The sequence below is a fragment of the Cariama cristata genome, unplaced genomic scaffold, assembly GCF_000690535.1.
Source record: "Cariama cristata isolate BGI_N322 unplaced genomic scaffold, ASM69053v1 scaffold5409, whole genome shotgun sequence".
In the NCBI taxonomy this organism is placed as follows: Eukaryota; Metazoa; Chordata; class Aves; order Cariamiformes; family Cariamidae; genus Cariama; species Cariama cristata.
In genome coordinates, this window is record NW_009636218.1 from 21,646 (window position 1) to 40,014 (window position 18,369).

General features: G+C 39.2%; 1 protein-coding gene across 1 annotated transcript in view; it reads right to left on the reverse strand.

The window, feature by feature from the left end:
- The window catches only part of LOC104155413 (RNA-binding protein 33-like), a gene marked incomplete at both ends in the record, with an annotated part of 52,669 nt that overhangs the window by 21,533 nt on the left and 12,767 nt on the right, over positions 1-18,369 (reverse strand). Inside the window, 4 exons of the mRNA XM_009707831.1 lie at positions 2,528-2,684; positions 4,623-4,831; positions 11,635-11,806; positions 16,167-16,177. Of these exons, the coding sequence (XP_009706133.1) occupies positions 2,528-2,684; positions 4,623-4,831; positions 11,635-11,806; positions 16,167-16,177 (549 nt within the window). The remainder of the gene's footprint in view (positions 1-2,527; positions 2,685-4,622; positions 4,832-11,634; positions 11,807-16,166; positions 16,178-18,369) is intronic.

Below are 18,369 nucleotides of genomic sequence, written 5' to 3' on the forward strand. Positions count from 1 at the left end.
TTCCCACACATGCTCTCTAGTCAAGAAGATTAAAACTCTACAGTGATTTAAAAGACTGCATTTTAATAGTATGCTGCACACGTAATAGCAGAAATATTCAGTAGTCTTGCCAAGGATTTCTTCAGTAAAATGGATGGCACAAAGGTATTTCTTATGAACCAGCTGTCATCAATACATATAGCAAAGATCTTCCTCACTGGAATATAGGTCTTACACCATTCAAAAATTGATCACTCATTCTCCAGAGCTGCTTATTCTGAGAGGACAACTAGACTTTTACCAGTCAAGAAATGAATGTGCACACAAGGTCAGCATACACAAGATTTAAAAAACAAAAAAACCCACCCCAAAACCAACAAAAACCCCACACCTACAAATCCAGTATTCAGGATCTCCTAACATGCAGAAGGTACACAACTTTGTTAAAATGAGGATCTGCAAGTAAAGACAGGAAAAAAAGACTATGCTCAAGACAAAGCAAGGCCCCTGGAACACCCACAGTGCCACAGATGTAGTGGTAAGGCCTGAAGCCACCTGATAACGTGAAGAAAAAAGAAAACCTCAAGACAAAACAAAGATGATACACTGGTATACTTTTGACATTAGGCAAAAGCAAAAATCCTCAGTAGCCACTGCTTGCATTAGGAAGACACTTGTTCACCTAGATACAGAAGATTTGTTGACTGTTTCACGGGAGGAGAGGAGAGGCATCTAGAATAGTCTAAAACCAATTTCTGCTTTTCACAAAACAGTAACTATTGCTTTGGAAATGTTAGGAAAATACAAAGAAGGCATAAATCCAAGACTAAAGGACTTTTTGGACTGCTTTCAGATAATCTGTCCTGATGCATAATTTGGTGGGAAAAATTGATTTTATTAGACAGGAAAAAGCAAAATAATCTCTACAATGCAGCTACTGTGAAGCCATGTATGAGAAGCCTAATAGATCTCTATAAACTGGCAATATCCTACCCTGCCAAATTCCTACTTTTCATCAGTCAAATAAATGAAGCAAAGATAGCACTGCCTTGGAGTTGTGCTGATTTGAAGGGGAAAAAAATACAGAAGACCTAATGGTAAATATGCATAAATATATTAAGTATTTCTATGGGTGAAGAATGGATCGAGAGCAGCCCTGAGGAGAAGGACATGGGGCTGCTGGTTGATGAGAAGTTCAACACGACCCGGACATGGGCACCTGCAGCCCAGAAAGCCAACAGTATCCTGGGTTGCATCACAAGCAGTGTGACCAGCAGGTCGAGGGAGCGGACTCTGCCCCTCTAGTCCGCTCTTGTGAGACCCCCCCCCATGCAGTACTGCCTTCAGCTCTGAGGATCCCAAAACAAGAAGGACATGGACCTGTTGGAGCGAGTCCAAAGGAGGCCACGAAGATGATCTGAGGGCTGGAGCACCTCTCCTATAGAGACAGGCTGAGAGAGTTGGAGTTGTTCAGCCTGGAGAAGAGAAGGTTCCAAGGACACCTTAGAGCAGCCTTCCAGTACCTAAAGGGGCCTACAAGAAAGCTGGGGAGAGACTTTTTACAAGGGCATGGAGTGACAGGACAAGGGGCAATGGCTTCAAACTGGAAGAGGGAAGATTTAGATCAGATATTAGAAGAACTTCTTCACTATGAAGGTGGTGAGGCACTGGAAGAGGTTGCCCAGAGAAGCTGTGGCTGCCCCATCCCTGGAAGTGTTCAAGGCCAGGTTGGATGGGGCTTTGAGCAACCTGGCCTAGTGGAAGGTGCCCCTGCCCATGGCAGGGGTATTGGAACCAGATGGTCTTTAAGGTCCCTTCCAACCAAACCATTCTATGATTCTATGATTTACTGTGTCTGGTCCCAACAGAATCACAAATCAGAGCTATGTAGGTGTCTTTTTTTTTTTTTATCCTCCTAGGGATTAAAGACTTCCTAAGTAAGTAGTAATGTTCACAGCTCTGCTGAGAGCTGCCTTAAAAAGTCCAGCCCAAAGAGTGCTCGTGTTAAGTTACAGAAAAAACATTACTTTCAAGCTGCGAATCAAACAATCACAAATGTGGCACTGAAAGGAGAACTGAGGGCATGTGTCTTGTCAAGTAAGAATAGCAGCTGGTACCTTTCACATAGCAATTACAGTGCAAGGAGTGCCTCAGTGTATTCTCCCTGAAATAGGTGCGTGGTCATTCTGTGAATACTCACCGAAGCTGGAATGATGTGGGAAATTATAAACTGCAGTACTTACCTAGTTTTGAAAACTGACATTCACAACTTTTAAAAAGCACATTCTCTTTTCAGTTTCCATTTTTACTGCTCTTTGCAGACTTTAGAGTAACAAAGATGACAAAGAAGTTGAAAAGGCTTTACTATTTCAGCTGGCCACAGTCCAACAACATTATGTCTTACTTCAGGTTAAACATTTGTTTCAAGCTTAAGGAAAAAAATATCAGTCTAAAGCACACTTCCATGAAGTGATAAACAAACAAATTGTTGCATCTCTGGCAAGATGAGTCATGCTCGCATGACTGGGAAGCTGTTCAGAAAGCTCACCTTGCACAGGTGTCACTACTGTCCCCTTGAAATGTGGATTTATGTGTATGTTCTTCGGTTGCTGAGGTGTCACTGGAGGTGGAGTCATCATTATTCTAGGTGTTTCTATCTGAGGGGGCATATGTAGCCCTGGAGGAGGAGAAGAATGATGCTGATGCTGTAAAGGAAGCAGAGATTGTAACTGTTGCTGCTGCTGCTGCTGCTGTTGTTGTTGCTGCTGCTGCTGTTGTTGTTGCTGCTGCTGCTGTTGGTGCTGGAACAGACTCCTAACAGGTTGCTGGTGTGTTGGAATTAACCTCTGTGAATGAGTCTAAAGTCAGACAAAAGAATAAAGTCAATAAGCTTTAAAGTTAAAATATCCTAACATAAACCAGCACAAAACTAAGACACCTTTGGAGAACAATTAAGGCCAAATATGAACAGAAAAACTTCTTTCCCATATCATCAACTGGAACTGTTAAGAACCATCAGCACAGCAAAGCAAAGGAACAATCAAAGACATTCATGTGAAAGAGAGGATGGCAAAGAGCAAGGAAGCACACAGGGAACACAGACATTCATTCACTCATTTTTAACAGTGAAACTGTCTAATTTCATGTCTTAGGGTTTTGCATATGTCACTGGAAACAGTTGTCAACTGCAACAGGGTATACCTGATGATCACTAGAAATCTGAGTCCTAGTATCAAAACAAATCCACTAACTTGTCTCATGTATAGAAGAGCCTCTCTGAGAAAATAGACCTAACAGTAGCAACAAAATTCAAAATACAAATAAGCTATATTCTTAAGATATCAGTGCAGCCCACGTACCCATACTGCTTGAAGAAAAAACTACTTTAAAGATATGTTTCAAAGGTACTTTTTGTACCTTTGAAAAGGTACAAAGTCTCCTGCTGCTCAACGCTCTCCAACACAAATGGCCAAAATCAGTTATAATTTAAAAAAAAAATTATCATGTTTCTCTTCGGAGACATTCTTCTGCTTCTGAACTCACTGATAACTAGATATCAGTCCTAGTCCAGTAACTTCCAAATAGTAGCGCAAGAAGAGTCCCAAACAGGCAATCTTTTGGTAACAAAGATGTGACACAATTTTTTTTCAGCAGCCATATACATAAAGCAAAGCAGCTACAAAGTATGCACAAGAAGAATACTGTGATGAGCACAAAAATGTTTACAACATTTAAGATCAAAATAACTAGCAAAGACTGCAACAATACAGAAAAAAAATTATTCCACCTTCACTGTTTTAAAACACGAAATATTCTACTGCAGGGCTCTCAATCGCTGAGATATCCACCGACTCCTGCTAGTGATCAGCACCTAGAGTTACTGCTGTTGGAAAAAATCCCCTTTACTTAATACAGATGACCTTGTCCTGCAAAGACATACACAGGCTTTGTTCTACAATCTCAGCTCCCGATACATTTTATGACAATTAACAAAAATAAGTGTGGGCTACCTCTTGATCACACTCTTGCTGGGGTTTGGGGGTTTTTTTGGATGGAAAAATCAACATCTTTTAGACTGTGATACAAAGCATGGAGGATGGGGCCGGGGGGGCAGTGCGGACAGTAACAAAGCTAAATTTAATCTGAAATCCCAAGATACTAATTTATCTGGTGGTGATTACCTTCCTAAGGTTTTATTTGCCTCCATAGTAGCACCGCAGGTACAGAAAGAGATTTTTTTAGAAGTATCAGCAAAAATATTAGTTTGATAAAAAACAAGAAATATTAATAAAATGGGACTGAACATGTTTCTGTGTTGCATGTAGAGAACTTCTCAGAGGAATTAACTTTTTCCTCCATCCTTATGCAAACCAGTAGGTAAGGTTGATTGTGTTTTATGAGTCAAAATCACTTTCCATTTGGAGGCCTTGAGATTCCTCAAGTTGAGGTCTGTAACAGGACTAAGCACATACTTTCACAATCACCATGTTATGCAAAGCCCATCCTGCCTAACAGTGTCCTGAAAGAGCAAAAAGTGCACTTTGGAATATATATTCCACATTTGTAAAGATTCACAATTTAGAATGCATTTCTCCACAATTTCCTGAAAGTATGGTTAAAGAATACTAAGGATTAAAAAGTACCATTGTTGATGGCTGGTTTGGCAGCAGTGCAGGCCTGTGATCCTTCATTCTTCCCCTATCATTATTGTCTCTCCTTTGTTCTCCCATTCCATGGCACATAACTGAGCCTCCTCTTCGCCCTCCTCTCCTTGAGCCATACCGTCCCTGTTTAAGCTGCCTTTCCCTCTCTTCAAATTCAAGTAATGCTGCTTTGGCTTCTGCAGAAAGTTCTGTTAAAAGAGAATGATGGGGGAAAAAAATATTTTAGCTTCATACTGAGAAGATGGAAAATACAATTAAAAAAAACATCGCTAGAACTACAGAAGCATCCCTGCAAAGAACAAAATTTGCAGGCACTTTGATCTCCTTTAGGTGGCATGTTAACATTTCACTAAAGACATCTTTAAAAGGAAAAGGCACAGAGATACTTGTGTCTGTTGCACAGGCGAAAAGCAGCAGGTAAATGAAAGAAACATGAACAAAAAGGTTTATTTGTTTGCTTTTTTTAAAATGCTATTGAAGTTTGCCTTATAGCATAAGAGGAGGCTGTGGCTCCTCTCACATTTTTGTCATCTTAAACACCTCACATGCAAAGATGTCAGGTAGTACAATGAAACTCCCAGTAAACATTACAATAAAGGATACATCGAGTCTTCCATATAAACAGATTTTATCGGCCAGACTCTTTGGCATACTGGTCTGTTCCAAAGAAGGACTTTCTGGTCCCTGAAGTGTTTCTATGTATGTAACTACACAATATTTATTCTATTCCATGCGGTTTAAGAACCAGCTGTACTTTACAAGTGGCAATTCCACTTAAGAGAGAGCACACTTTGAAATCTGTGCTTAGCTCAAGTCAAATACATGGCCACTGATAACAGCCACCCAACTCGCATCACAGGTAAACACCAGAGAACAGATGGTACTCAAAGACTGCCAAATTTGCTTGAAACCTGGGACAATGCTGATAACATTAAGAGAAAACCATGCAGTAACAGGCCCAGGTAATCAAACTACTTGGAAATACAGAGAAAGTCTACAACAAACTTCATGAAACCCACCATGACGGTACCAGCAGTGCCATCATGAGGTTTCAGTTACTTAAAGGGGATAAACCTTAACCCAATATGCAGCTGAAGGTTTTGCCATGTACCAGTCAGACCCCTTGTTACCTCTAAAATTGACTTCTGCCTCTAATAGGGCAAAATTAAACTACTCTACAAGAAACACACTCCTGACAAATAAAAACATATTTTGAATTTATATAAATGGCCATTAGTGCAAGAATTCCAGTTTTCCATTTAAAAAGCCTGCTCTTAATGTTAAAGGAGACTGGGTACAGTGACCACTTTTCAGGACAAAGTGTTTCTACTTGCTAATACTACACATAGTGGCTATAATATCCGAAGATCAGAATAAAACCAGTTTGTATTTGGCAGCTGAGACACTACTACAACGTCTTCACATCACTACGTATCCTCCATCAAGAATACGCAACTAAAGCAATTAGAAAACTATTAAAATGTCTTGCGAGTCTAAAAGTCAAAGCTACTTAAACCACCATCTTAAATATCTTTATAAGTAATCTCAATTAGTCTTTGAACTTGAGGATTGACAGAAGGGCAGAAAAGGGTGAGCAGCATGCATTCCCACTGTGGCAGTTGTTCTTACTTAGCTACAAAAACTACCTGCACAACTGAGCTGCAAAGACTGTAAATCTGCATGTCCCAGTTTTCAGAGGTATTCAGCACCTCCAGAAAGCATGGGCTTTTTGACTTTTAAAAGAAAAGTTTAGAACTTGCTGACTGTCTAAGAACACAGCAAACATGACGGACTCCTAAAAGCCCAGGATCTACCATACAATTTACCATTTCATTTCTGCATGTTGGTGACAAGTTTCTCTACCTTCTTTTCTCTCCCCTCTGACACTGCAGTTAAGTGGCATAAAGCCTCAACTGAGTGGCATAAATCACACCAGATACTCTTATGAAATGCTACCTTTGCCCTAGCACCTGCCTCGAGACATCAGCTTAGAAACGGCCAAGGAATAACACCCCCTCAGGTCTCAGTATAGTATTAAATGTGCACACTATGGATTTCTGAGGAAAGCTAAGACAACTGCATTCTTGTTCAAAGCAATCAAAAGCATTAGATGCAACTAAAACAATCACCTTATCCATCCTTAGCTGTCAAGGATGAAAAAAGCTGGTTTAACAGGAAAAGCAGAGCTCTGATTTCAAGCCTCATTCCTGTCCACACCTGCAGCAAGCTGTTTCTTCGCAGGCTTGCAAGTGTGATAGGGCTAACATGGGCTTTTAGTTGGTCTGCAGGAAAGACAGACCACTAGCTCCCATATATGTATGGGAAGAAATGGTGCCATTACATTGCAAAGCAATAGCTCTTCTCCCTTTAATAAGAGAGGATCCAAATCCTGCAGGGCATCCTAGGCATGCTGCTAGTTGGAATTTTGGTTTTGTTTGTTTTTTTTTTTTCTCCCCAAGAATAGGACAGGCAGGACAATTTTTCTGCCATCTTCCACACTACAACCCTGAACTCTGCAAGGTAGTTTGGAAAACAAAGTTCAGTCATTGCAACAACTGATACTCATTCAAGATGATAAGAAGCTGTTTCCTATTAAACAGATTAGAAGTCACATGTGAGGAAAGCAATTCTTAATGAACCTGAGAATAGAGTCTCTTAGCCTCTTGAGCACATATACAGAGACACTGAATAGAAAGAACTTTAGAAGAAAGAATGGGCTGTTCCAAACAAAATGACTTCAGAGGGCTGCACAGATTAAGCTCAGGGAAGGGATGACAGCACCCAGGGCAAAATCAGTCCTGATGATCTTCAATGTGCATTGTACTTTTCACTCTCTTTAAAATGAAAACTAATAAATTGTTTTCCTACTCACTTTACACAAAAGTTGTCAAACTTCAAAGGCTGTGTCTTTAAAGACATAGTCCACGTATTCAGTTTTTCAGCCAGAAAAGTGAAAAATCTGTGTAAAACTGACCTTGGAAGAAATATCCCAACCAAAACAACCCCCCCCCATGAATTCACTGCAGCAAGCATCACTACATTCATACCACATCTATGATCACAGAAGTACCATACAGCCATTTGATTAAAAAAAAAAAAAGTAAGATTACATGAACATCAAGCATACTTCTCCCACAACATGCCACTGAAGGCAACAGTGTCCCACCTGCGAAGCATTTGCTTACACAAAAACCTGCAGGTTCAGGGTCTCAGAGACAGACTGCAAAAGTGAAGACTCACACAGTGAACTCATTAATACCTCAAGTGCTTGATATTGGTATCAGTCACCACACAGCAAAATATACAGTCAGCTCAATTATTAGGTGGGCTGTTTATTGAAATTGAGAGCATTGTGCCACACACAGAGATTAAGAAGAAAAGATAGTATAGAAGATGGTTTTGTAGTGAGAGGAGCAAGGAAAACAGTTCCTGTCTTTCCTGAAAGCAAGATCACACTGCTAACTAGAAAAGAGGTGCCAAGCAGAAGAAGAGATCCTCTTGCCCTGCCTAGACTCTTCCAAAGCACAGCCAGGTATTCACATGAAAAGGCCCACTGCTTCTCCCTGGCTAAGAGCTTGTGTGCAGCATGGCGAAAGAACACTGAGCCAGGCTGGATGTTGCCATGTCCCCTAGACAGGGTGTGCAGGCTGCTGCAGCACATGGCTGTCAGCTCCTGCCCATGTCAACCCAGGCACAGGTCTCTCTGGTTACATCTGCCTTGGGTTGCTCCCTGAGAGTAACAGCATTTCAAAGCCCCAGGTTCAAGAATCCCAGAATCCCTATTATCCTGGATAACACAGAGATTTACAACATGAATCACATTCCAGAACAGCTATAAAAAGAAAATATACACATGCATTTACATACATATGCAATCTAAATTGAGAGATCACCAATGTTCTTTTTCTTTAAAAAAAACCCAAACTTTTTTCCTCCTCATCGTCCAGACTTGCAACCTGATTACACTACGTGCTTCTGCAGATGGTGCAACAGTGAAACCACTGATTTTAATTTCCTAGCCTTGCCTGAAATCTCAGCCACCAGTTATCAGAATGAACATAAGCCAACTAAGCAGGACATAACAAAAAGTACTACCACGTCCAATAACCTTTGCTATCATTTTGCAAATGGCTCTGCATAAGTGTAGGGTTTTGATTTTTAAATCATGTAGAGAGGGAATAGTTTCGCGATGTCAAACAAAGCCATTTTTCTTCTTCACGTTTCTTAACGAGTAACTAAATCCAGAGCATAATGAAAATTCCAACTCTGGGAAGAGTTCAGCTACACTCACAGAAAAAAGTTATCTCCCATCAAAGATGAGAAACTCAGTATCTCTAGAAATCAGTTGCATAATTGTCCTCTCCTTCAAACTTTTCAAAACCACTACTTAAATTATTCTGGATAAAGAAACATTTAGGAAAGATATCAGCTACATTAATTACAATACTCTATTTTTATGTATTTTTTACCAGCACACACTTATTCTCATCTTCACTGTACAGATCTCACAGTTAATGCAGTGAATCAGCAATTATTTTTTACTGTCTCTAAGTGTCAAGATTAATTTCACTATCTCTGGTAATAAAATGGTTTCAAATGACATCTTTAATCAGCAAGTAAGAATGCACTCCTCCAATAGAGACAAGCTGTCACAAAAGGTCACCAAAATATGACAGGATGGAAATTACGTTTGTAACTTCAACTGAAATGTTAATTCCTCTTTAAGTGTTTTCTCAACTATGTTCAGATTTTAAAGTAAGAAGATGTATTTCTGCAATGAAGTTTCATTTTTAAACCAGTAGCATCTGTAAAAATTTGCTGTATAATCTCAAAAGCAAGCAGTTATTTATATGCAAACAAGTATTTTTTTGCTGTTTAACTTTCCACTACATAGTCAATGATCTGGTCTCTTCATCAACAGATCAACATGAAAAACTAGTATGAATAGATACCATTTCACAACAGCAAGATTGTATTTTTGCCAAAGATTATTTTCAAAAAAAACTCTTTAGTTTACAGATTCATCCATATTTGCATATTTTTTCTTATATCTCAGAGCTACACCCCAAATGACTTAAAATTACACTTAAAAATAAGTCTAATTCAAATCACTGATCCTTTAACAGTCAAGCTCCACTACAGGTTTTCTCCTCACTGGCTGGTCTTGTCTTTACATTAAACTATAGAGTAAATCCACAGATATATGAAAATGCAAGCAACTGTCATCTACCTTGCAATTACATGCAGAGACTTAGCTATTCTAGTGCACTCTTGTTTTTAAAATATTCTGTTTTGTAAAGCCAACAGCATCTTTTGTATAAATAAGGTACCATCTGCATGTGCTATGTAGAAATACGGCCTTATGGTTGAAAACACATTTGGAATGCACATCAGTTAAAATATCCCTTGCCCATAGACTACTCTGTGCCTCTAGAGGGTTCCCTTCAGTCTTATTCTAATCAGAATCAATTCCTGATTATTAAAACAATGCTGAATAAAGGCTCTTAATACACTCTTTGCCTGAAATTGCAAGTAAGAAGAGCTATTTGCTAAATAAGAAAAACAGATGAGAAAGATCTTGATTCAAAATCACACACTGACGTCTCACAGCATGACATGGCCTACATGAATACTGCTGTGAAAGTCTGGTTCAGCCTCTGCAGCTGACTCCTTGTGGCTCATGAACAAGTTCTCTTAGCCACAACACCTTTATAACAGAATTAAGACTTCTCAACTTTTGCAGGCACAGGAAAAGCCCAAATTCCTTGCAACTGAACTAAAGAATTAGTAAGCTACACAACTCAAGAGAAAAATCCTTAGAACTAACATCCTTTGCAAAGCAAGGCCTTTATGGTAAGAGGAAAATTTCATCAGGACGAGTTCCTGCAATCTAGGTATGTGCTTTGGGAACTTAATTCCAATTTGCCCTGTTGCCCTAAAGACACAGACTCATCTGGAAAGAAAGCTGAAGCACCCAGCTTCCAAACTATTCCAGACTGTAAGAATGGTACACCCTTCTGAATGCAAAACTTAATTTATGCCCATCTCCCTCGTATCACCCTTTTCGTTTGACTTTTTATTATTATTACCACCACTGTAAGGCCAACATGGAGAGACAATATACTTATTCCCAGTGGGGCAGGTACAACACCAGCATCAGATACTTGAGTACCCAGGACACATGATGGGTCTTCAAGTCAACTCTGAAAACCATGAACTACTGTGATTTTATTTATAGACTAAAACAGAGCAGCTGCAAGAAAGTTGCAAATCTACTATTGCTTCTGAACTAGCAATGGCAAATGCATTACCTACATGGAGCAGTGTTCCTAGAAACACACTTGTGTTATGCTACTCAAATACAAAGAAAATATACCCTTTTAGACACTGCCTAAAGAATCAAGGTGGTATAAGAGACCAAGATTGTCCCACATTAGAAAAGCTGAACCCAGAAAACAGGGGTTTCCGTATTTTTCTAATATGCTCCCCAGCAAGTTACATTTTCTCTAGGCCAATCCAACAGTAGGAACACAACAGGTTCATAGCACAGTTCCTGGGGGAAAACAGCAAACATGCAGGTATTTCACAGCAGAACACAAGTAACAAGATTTGTGTTATCAACTGAAAAATCTTCCAAGGATAGAAGTTCAAAGGAATTCCTTAAAATGTATTCCACCAAAATACGTAGTGAAGCACAGATTAGATAGCTGCTGCTGCTTGAAAACAGGAAAGCTTTTAAAGACACCACAAAAGTCTCAATGAACAAACACTGCACTGGTTTTCAAAACGTGATACGCTCAAATATTATTCCCAAGGAGACAGACACTACACATACTACAACAGACTACACGTGACTTCAGACTACTTGGATATAGGTTAGTACGTTAGAAGGCGACTGTTCTACATTTTGCTATTAAACTCTTCTCTAAAAGTTTCAGAAAGCCCATCTTTTACTTTCTTTTATTATAGCTCCATTGCCACAAAACCTCACCTAAAGTTTCTGGAATGTTTCTCCTTTCTCTCGTCACATCTGAGAGCCTAATTATTGTTCCTTCTTTCCGTTCAGTTTTGAAACGTAATCGTCCAGACTCTTCATCATCATCCTCCTCTTCATCAGATTCTTCTTTTGTTTCTTCTTGAAGTTCCAGAGATTCAATAGCTGCCTGAATCAGAAAATACAGAGGACATGCAACCTGAAAAATCTACTTTCTTGTGATCAGTGAGCATCAAAAGAGAGAGCTTTCTTTAAAGGTCTCTTTGTACAAATTTTGCTAGCATTATACATTATTCTCATATACAACTCAGTGAACATTTAAGAGCTTGGTGAATTTTTTTAAAATATAAAGATACGAATTATACAGTAAATTATATAGTAAAATCTATTGAGAAACCCCATTTTGCTGCAATATTTAAGGGAATACGGAAACTCCAGTTAGAGTCACCATCTGATTAGTAGCTACCTTTGCACACAAAGCAACATTTTATCAGTGAATTGACTACGATGCAAACCTGGGATACTACTAGATTCAAGTAATACCAACATTAAATAATTTTTTTTCCATTTCTTAACAACTATCAAGTAGTATGTTGTTAAAAAAAAACCAAAACACCACAACAAAAGACAGATAACCTTACATCTCAATTTTATTGCTCTAGGTATGTATAACCACACTTGTTTTTACTTTTTCTACTCCTTGAATACCTCCCAGTTTTAATTCAGCAATTGATGAAGAGAATGGAGAACAGGATTGGGTAAAATTTGAATACACTAGATTTGTGTATTGGAATGCTACTCCCTTGTCCTCATTTACTTTCTAGTTCTCTCTATAACAGAAAACATTTATTTAGATGAAATAATGTCCCAAATGAAAATGGATCCCTCTCCTTCAAATTAAAAAAAAAAAAAAAGGCAAAAATCAATTCCATTTTCCTGTGCTGGCATGATAAAGTTAATGTTCAGAATGTTACACAAGTTAATTTGATTTCTAGAGTTGAAAAAATATAGTACGATTTTCTATAAAATATTTGGTTACTGTGCATTTGGTTATTTCTTGCACAAGCCTACTGGCTCATTTCTTAGGGCCTGCACATGCATTTTAACTCTTTGCAAAGCCACTAAATACATCATAACTTTTATGTTGCTTGAGGAGAGTTAAAAAATGAGTGAAATATAACATGCAAAAAATGGTTTAATCTTCTAATTAACCAGATTGGTGCAGTAATTTGTATGAAAAAGGCACAATAAATGTGTCAGTCAGGTGGACAGATACTAAGTCACAAATCAAAAAAAAGAATTAATGGCAAAATGGTGCAAGAGAGTGCAAATTTCCTTATCCAGGAGCCTAACTTCATCCAAAATCAAAAAGAAACATGGAAGGCAAGATCAGAGACAGGATCAGAGACTCCGTAAAAGACAGCAGACCATATGAACTCAAGTTCAAAGCTACTCCAAGTTTGGTCTGGTGAATACATGATCTGTATACTTAGTTACTGGGCTTTAATGGGTGCCTGATCTCAAGTTATTTTCATTTTACCTTCTCTATCTCAGAATGTGTTTTATCCATTCCAGGTAAACATTCAAGCACTACACTTCCTGACTTCACAGAAATATTTTAAGATACAGCCAAGAGAACAGCCAAAGTTTACAAAAAGCTTTAAGACTTACATTTTAAAAAGATACTTACTTTTATATAACTACTTTAGCATATCAAAAAATGCAGCTAAAAATAACAAACAGGACAGCAGGCCAAAAAAAATACTCTTCAAGACTGAAAGAAATCCAAACCTTAAAAGCAAAGCCAAATTGAGCACAACTGGTCTGATTAACATATCCATGTATAATCAAAGCACCTCCGAGGACAGGCAGTTGAGACTCATGGAACAGAGGAGGGACGTTAGTAAGGAAAGAGACACTAACATGGTTTAATAAAAACAAAATAAAACAAGGGAGAAAGGCAGCGTTAGCATTTTACTTTCAAGAGAGAGACTCCCAAAAGAGAAAGGAGTAGCAATTTCTATCAAATCTATGTTTTTAAATATCATAATTTTACTGTCTCAATACTTGTCTTCAAAAACTTTCCCTTCAGCATCAGGATTTGGAAGTCAGAACCGGAGTGGCTGTTTTGCAAGATGTGCTCTCTCACTACACTGAGCCTCCTGCTTTACTTCAGGGCATAAACCCCAGACACATCCACTCTCTATGTCCTTGCCCCTTAAAAGCTACATTGGAATTCCAGTTTTTATTCATCAAAGACTGGTCTCAGTCATGTGAGCTCATCTGTGAGTGCAAAACTTACTCATGCAAGGTTCTGCGTGTGGCTCGGACTGCAGAATCAGAACTAGATTTGTTAACGCAGTCCGCATTGTCCTGAAAAATTCTGCAATGCTTTAATGAAACGCTACAGAAAATACCTGTGGAAGCTCTGTTGCTTTTTGATAATTACTAATTCTGAGGGAAAAAAAAAAAATCCTTTCAAAAAAAAATAATGCAAGTTGTAACAGACTACAGGACAATTACTCCCCTATGCAACAACCAAAAACATTTCTCAAACTTTTCTAGACCAGTACTATTTTATTCTTAGCCACTTATACCAATTCTGTAGTCTTTTGGGTCTAACTCACTTTTTCATCTGTATAACACTCATGCCACCTATTAACAAACAACAGCCATACAAGCATTAAATATCAAAGACAAAAAAAAAATTAAATCAAAGGAGCTAATGAAAAAGCAGGCATCAACGAAATGCAGTGCTTGAGAATGCTAACTGACCCACGCCCAAGTCTGATTACACACATTATTGAGGGATTTATATTAGTTGCAATGGAGACACAAACATGTCTGACAGTAACCGTATGTTCTCTACGTATAGCTCCAGAAAAGGTTATCTGAGCTGTGTAGGAGCATATACCCTTCCCCCACAATTTGTTCCAACAGTTGTAGCATACAAGACTCCTTTAAATCACTTTTTCCAACTCCCAGCCTAACAGGATGAGTTGTTTTGCCAAGTTTACAGTATATGAATGGATTCTACATTTCAGAAGAAATTTATACAGGAAAAGACACAAGTGCAGACATAGAATTAAGACATACTAGTACTTACAGGATTCTATTTAATACTCGCTAAGCATGAATACCTCTGCATATACATAAACAGTCCCTGAACAGCCACTTGAGGTCATTTGACTGGACTAGCCAGCCAAGGATTCTTTTCTTAGCAGTTCTCCTCAAAGGGAGCTTAATAGTTCCTATTATGACACCTTGCACAAAGCTACCAAAGAGCTTTGCTGACTCTTCCTTACAAACAAAAATAATGACCTTTCTTGTATCACAAGGTCAGAGTTTTCTGCCATCCTCATTAAATAATTATGCCATAAATCCCAGCCACTGACCAGAATTCCCCATGCTAAGTTATGATCTGCTATGGTCAAAGAGTGCTCCTGCCCAAAACAGCTTACCAGGCAGTTGCAGGACTGATAATGTGCATAGCTCAAGGAAAGCTGAAGAAAACAATAGTCAGCATAATAAATGCTGATCTTAGCACAGGATCTTCCTAAACATGGGATTGTCAAGTGTTCTGGAGAGTTCTGTGTCAGAGATTGCTAAGACGTACAAAACAGGTAAGCATTGCAAAGGCTAAACCAGATTCCTTCTACATGAAACATTACGAAGGTAAAACAAAGAACTTTCATTAACTAGCTGGAAAATAAGCCGTGGAGGCTTCTACAAGAGGCTAACACTGAAGCAGCAGCAACCGCGCAATCCTAAGGGATCAAGAAATAAGAGAGAGCAGATAAGAGGACGCTACACCTATTCCAAGGGCACCTCCACTTCATAGATGAAAAATGGCAATGAAAAACCAAACCTAAGAGCTTCTAAATATGTTTAAAACTTGGCTCTTTTGATTTGCACCATTTTCATCATTTTCCTCCAGGTTGACAGCTACTATCTTCATACTTGAACATGAGAACTAAAATGCTTACGTTTTGACTAAACACAGATGGAACAATTTGAGACATTGCCCTTTTTCTTCTAACACTGTATTCTATCAAAAGAAAAGCAGTACGTAGCACTTCATGAAATGTTTTCTTGATTACAGTCCTCATCATTTCTGATCAGCATAATGCAAGACATAGTTTAAATTTATGCAGTGAGAAACCCCCTATCATAGCCTTCACAGGAGATTAGTTCCAATATGAAAAAAAAAAGAAATTACGAATTCTCACTTCAGGAGGTTACATTTTTATGAAATAATGAAGTGATATTATTCTTCTAAAAAATATTTATGACATGGTAACACACATAACTCACAGTTTTACCACACCTATTTGCTTTGGGTACTTCTGGGCACTGAGTTTTGCTTTGCACCTTAGGAAGGCAAAAATATTTCCTAAAGCATTGGTACATTTTTCAAGAAAGTTCCACAAAGGTGTTACTTACTCAAAATCCAAGTTCTAAGCATTGTTTCAAATTAAGTATCAAGTTAAAAAGCATGTCTTGACCCGGATCTGGCCAAGGAAACAAACTTCTCCTGCCTCTTCCTCACACCTCCCACCTCAGTGTCACTCAATGTGTCTCACTTCCCTTATTCACCACTTCCGCCCCCATCATGTTCCAATTCCCCAGCCAGTCAGCTTTTCTCTTAGTGTACAAGACTTCTTCATGTAGTATAAAAGACTTTTTTCAGTCTTAACGTCAAAACTGCTGTCGACATGCTGGAGGGAAGGGATGGCATCCACAAGGACCTGGACAAGCTGGAGGGATGGACCCATGCCAACCTCATGAAGTTCAACAAGGCCAAGAACAAGGTCCTGCACATGGGTCAGGGCAATCCCAAGGACAAACACAGGCTGGGCACAGAATGGATTGAGAGCAGCCCTGAGGAGAAGGACTTGGGGGTGCTACTTGATGAGAAACTCAACATGACCTGGCCATGGGCACTTGCAGCCCAGAAAGCCAACAGTAACCTGTGCTGCATCACAAGCAGTGTGACCAGCAGGTCAAGGGAGAGGATTCTGTCCCTCTGCTCCACTCTCATGAGAGCCCCCCCTGCAGTACTGCCTTCAGCTCTGGGGACCCCAACACCAGAAGGACATGGACCCGTTGGAGTGAGTCCAAAGGAGGCCACGAAGATGATCCGAGGGCTGGAGCACCTCTCCCATGAAGACAGGCTGAGAGAGTTGGGGTTGTTCAGCCTGGAGAAGAGAAGGCTCTGCGGAGACCTTACAGCAGCCTTCCAGTACCTAAAGGCGCCTACAAGAGAGCTGGGGAGTGACTTTTGGCAAGGGCCTGGAGTGACAGGACAAGGGGCAATGGCTTTAAACTGGAAGAGGGAAGATTTAGATGAGACACGAGGAAGAACTTTATCACGGTGAGGGTGGCCAGGTTGCCCAGAGAAGCTGTGGATAGCCCATCCCTGAAAGTGTTCAAGGTTAGGTTGGATGGGGCTTTGAGCAACCTGGCCTAGTGGAAGGTATCCCTGCCCATGGCAGGGGTATTGGAACCAGATGGTCTTTAAGGTCCCTTCCAACTCAAACCATTCTATGACATGCTTAAAATACAACACTACCAAACACTTTTCTCTATCAGCTCACTCTCAGTTATTCAGACACCAAATTTCAATCAAGAAATAACAATGCTATTTATTTGTACCACATCTATTATAGCTCCATTCTGGTGTTGTATTTTCTAGGGGAGAATGCCAACAACCACCCTTGTTTACAAGCAGTGAATGTGATGAGATTTACGGAGGAGCACTGTTATGTAACACTCAAAGAACAAAACTATTCAGAGCTGGAGGCACGCACCTAATCATGTAATAAACAGAAGTGCAAACTCTACAAAGATTATCTCTCTTGGTGGTATTCTCATTTGGAAAGCGCAATTGTGAGCCCACTGACAAATGTAAATAAGCTACATATGAAATAATCAAGGAATAAAAAGATGGTACTGTTTTGGAAACAAGAAACATGTGGCAATGCGCAAGCCATCAGAATAAAGCCAGAAATGTAGAGTAACTGAATAAAGATGTGGCCAAAATGTTCACATTACATGATGAACAAATTCTCTAAAAGCTCTATTAACAAAATCAATTAAAAACTTTCATTCAAAAGATAACATTAATGCAAGAAATTTAATTCTGAATTGGACAAATTTAGACATCATGAGTATCACAGAATTCTCACTAGTTCATACTCTAAAAATGAAGCTGTTCTTTTTTAAAGCCGTAAGGTTGACAATGAATCCCAGCTATGTACTTAATTTTACACGACGTGCAGTGCTTTCATCGCCTCATACAGACTGTGGCTGCAGATAGTACAAACGCATCAGTCCGCTTTTAAAACACCAGAAGGACAGTGTATATAACCCAGTGAATGAATAAAAAAAAGTTTAAGTGTTTCACAGTTCTTTGGAAGGGTAGATTTAATACATAGGAAGTAGGAAATTAATTACGCTAAGGCATATTTGGTGTAAGGCATCATGCTTGCAACAGCGAAGACTGAACGATGCAGGTGGTCCCTTTCAATGCACCACTCCACCTACCAAAGAATTGCGTTTTATTATAGTAAGTTTGATACAACCAGAGTATCACAGCACACCCATTTGTTAGAACTTCATAGAGTAACATTGCTGTGTCTTTGAGGAATTACTTTTCTGATGAATTAAAGCTCCAAAGAAGGAACACACTCTGACTACACTTCTCAGCAGGTAATCCATTCAATCCTATTT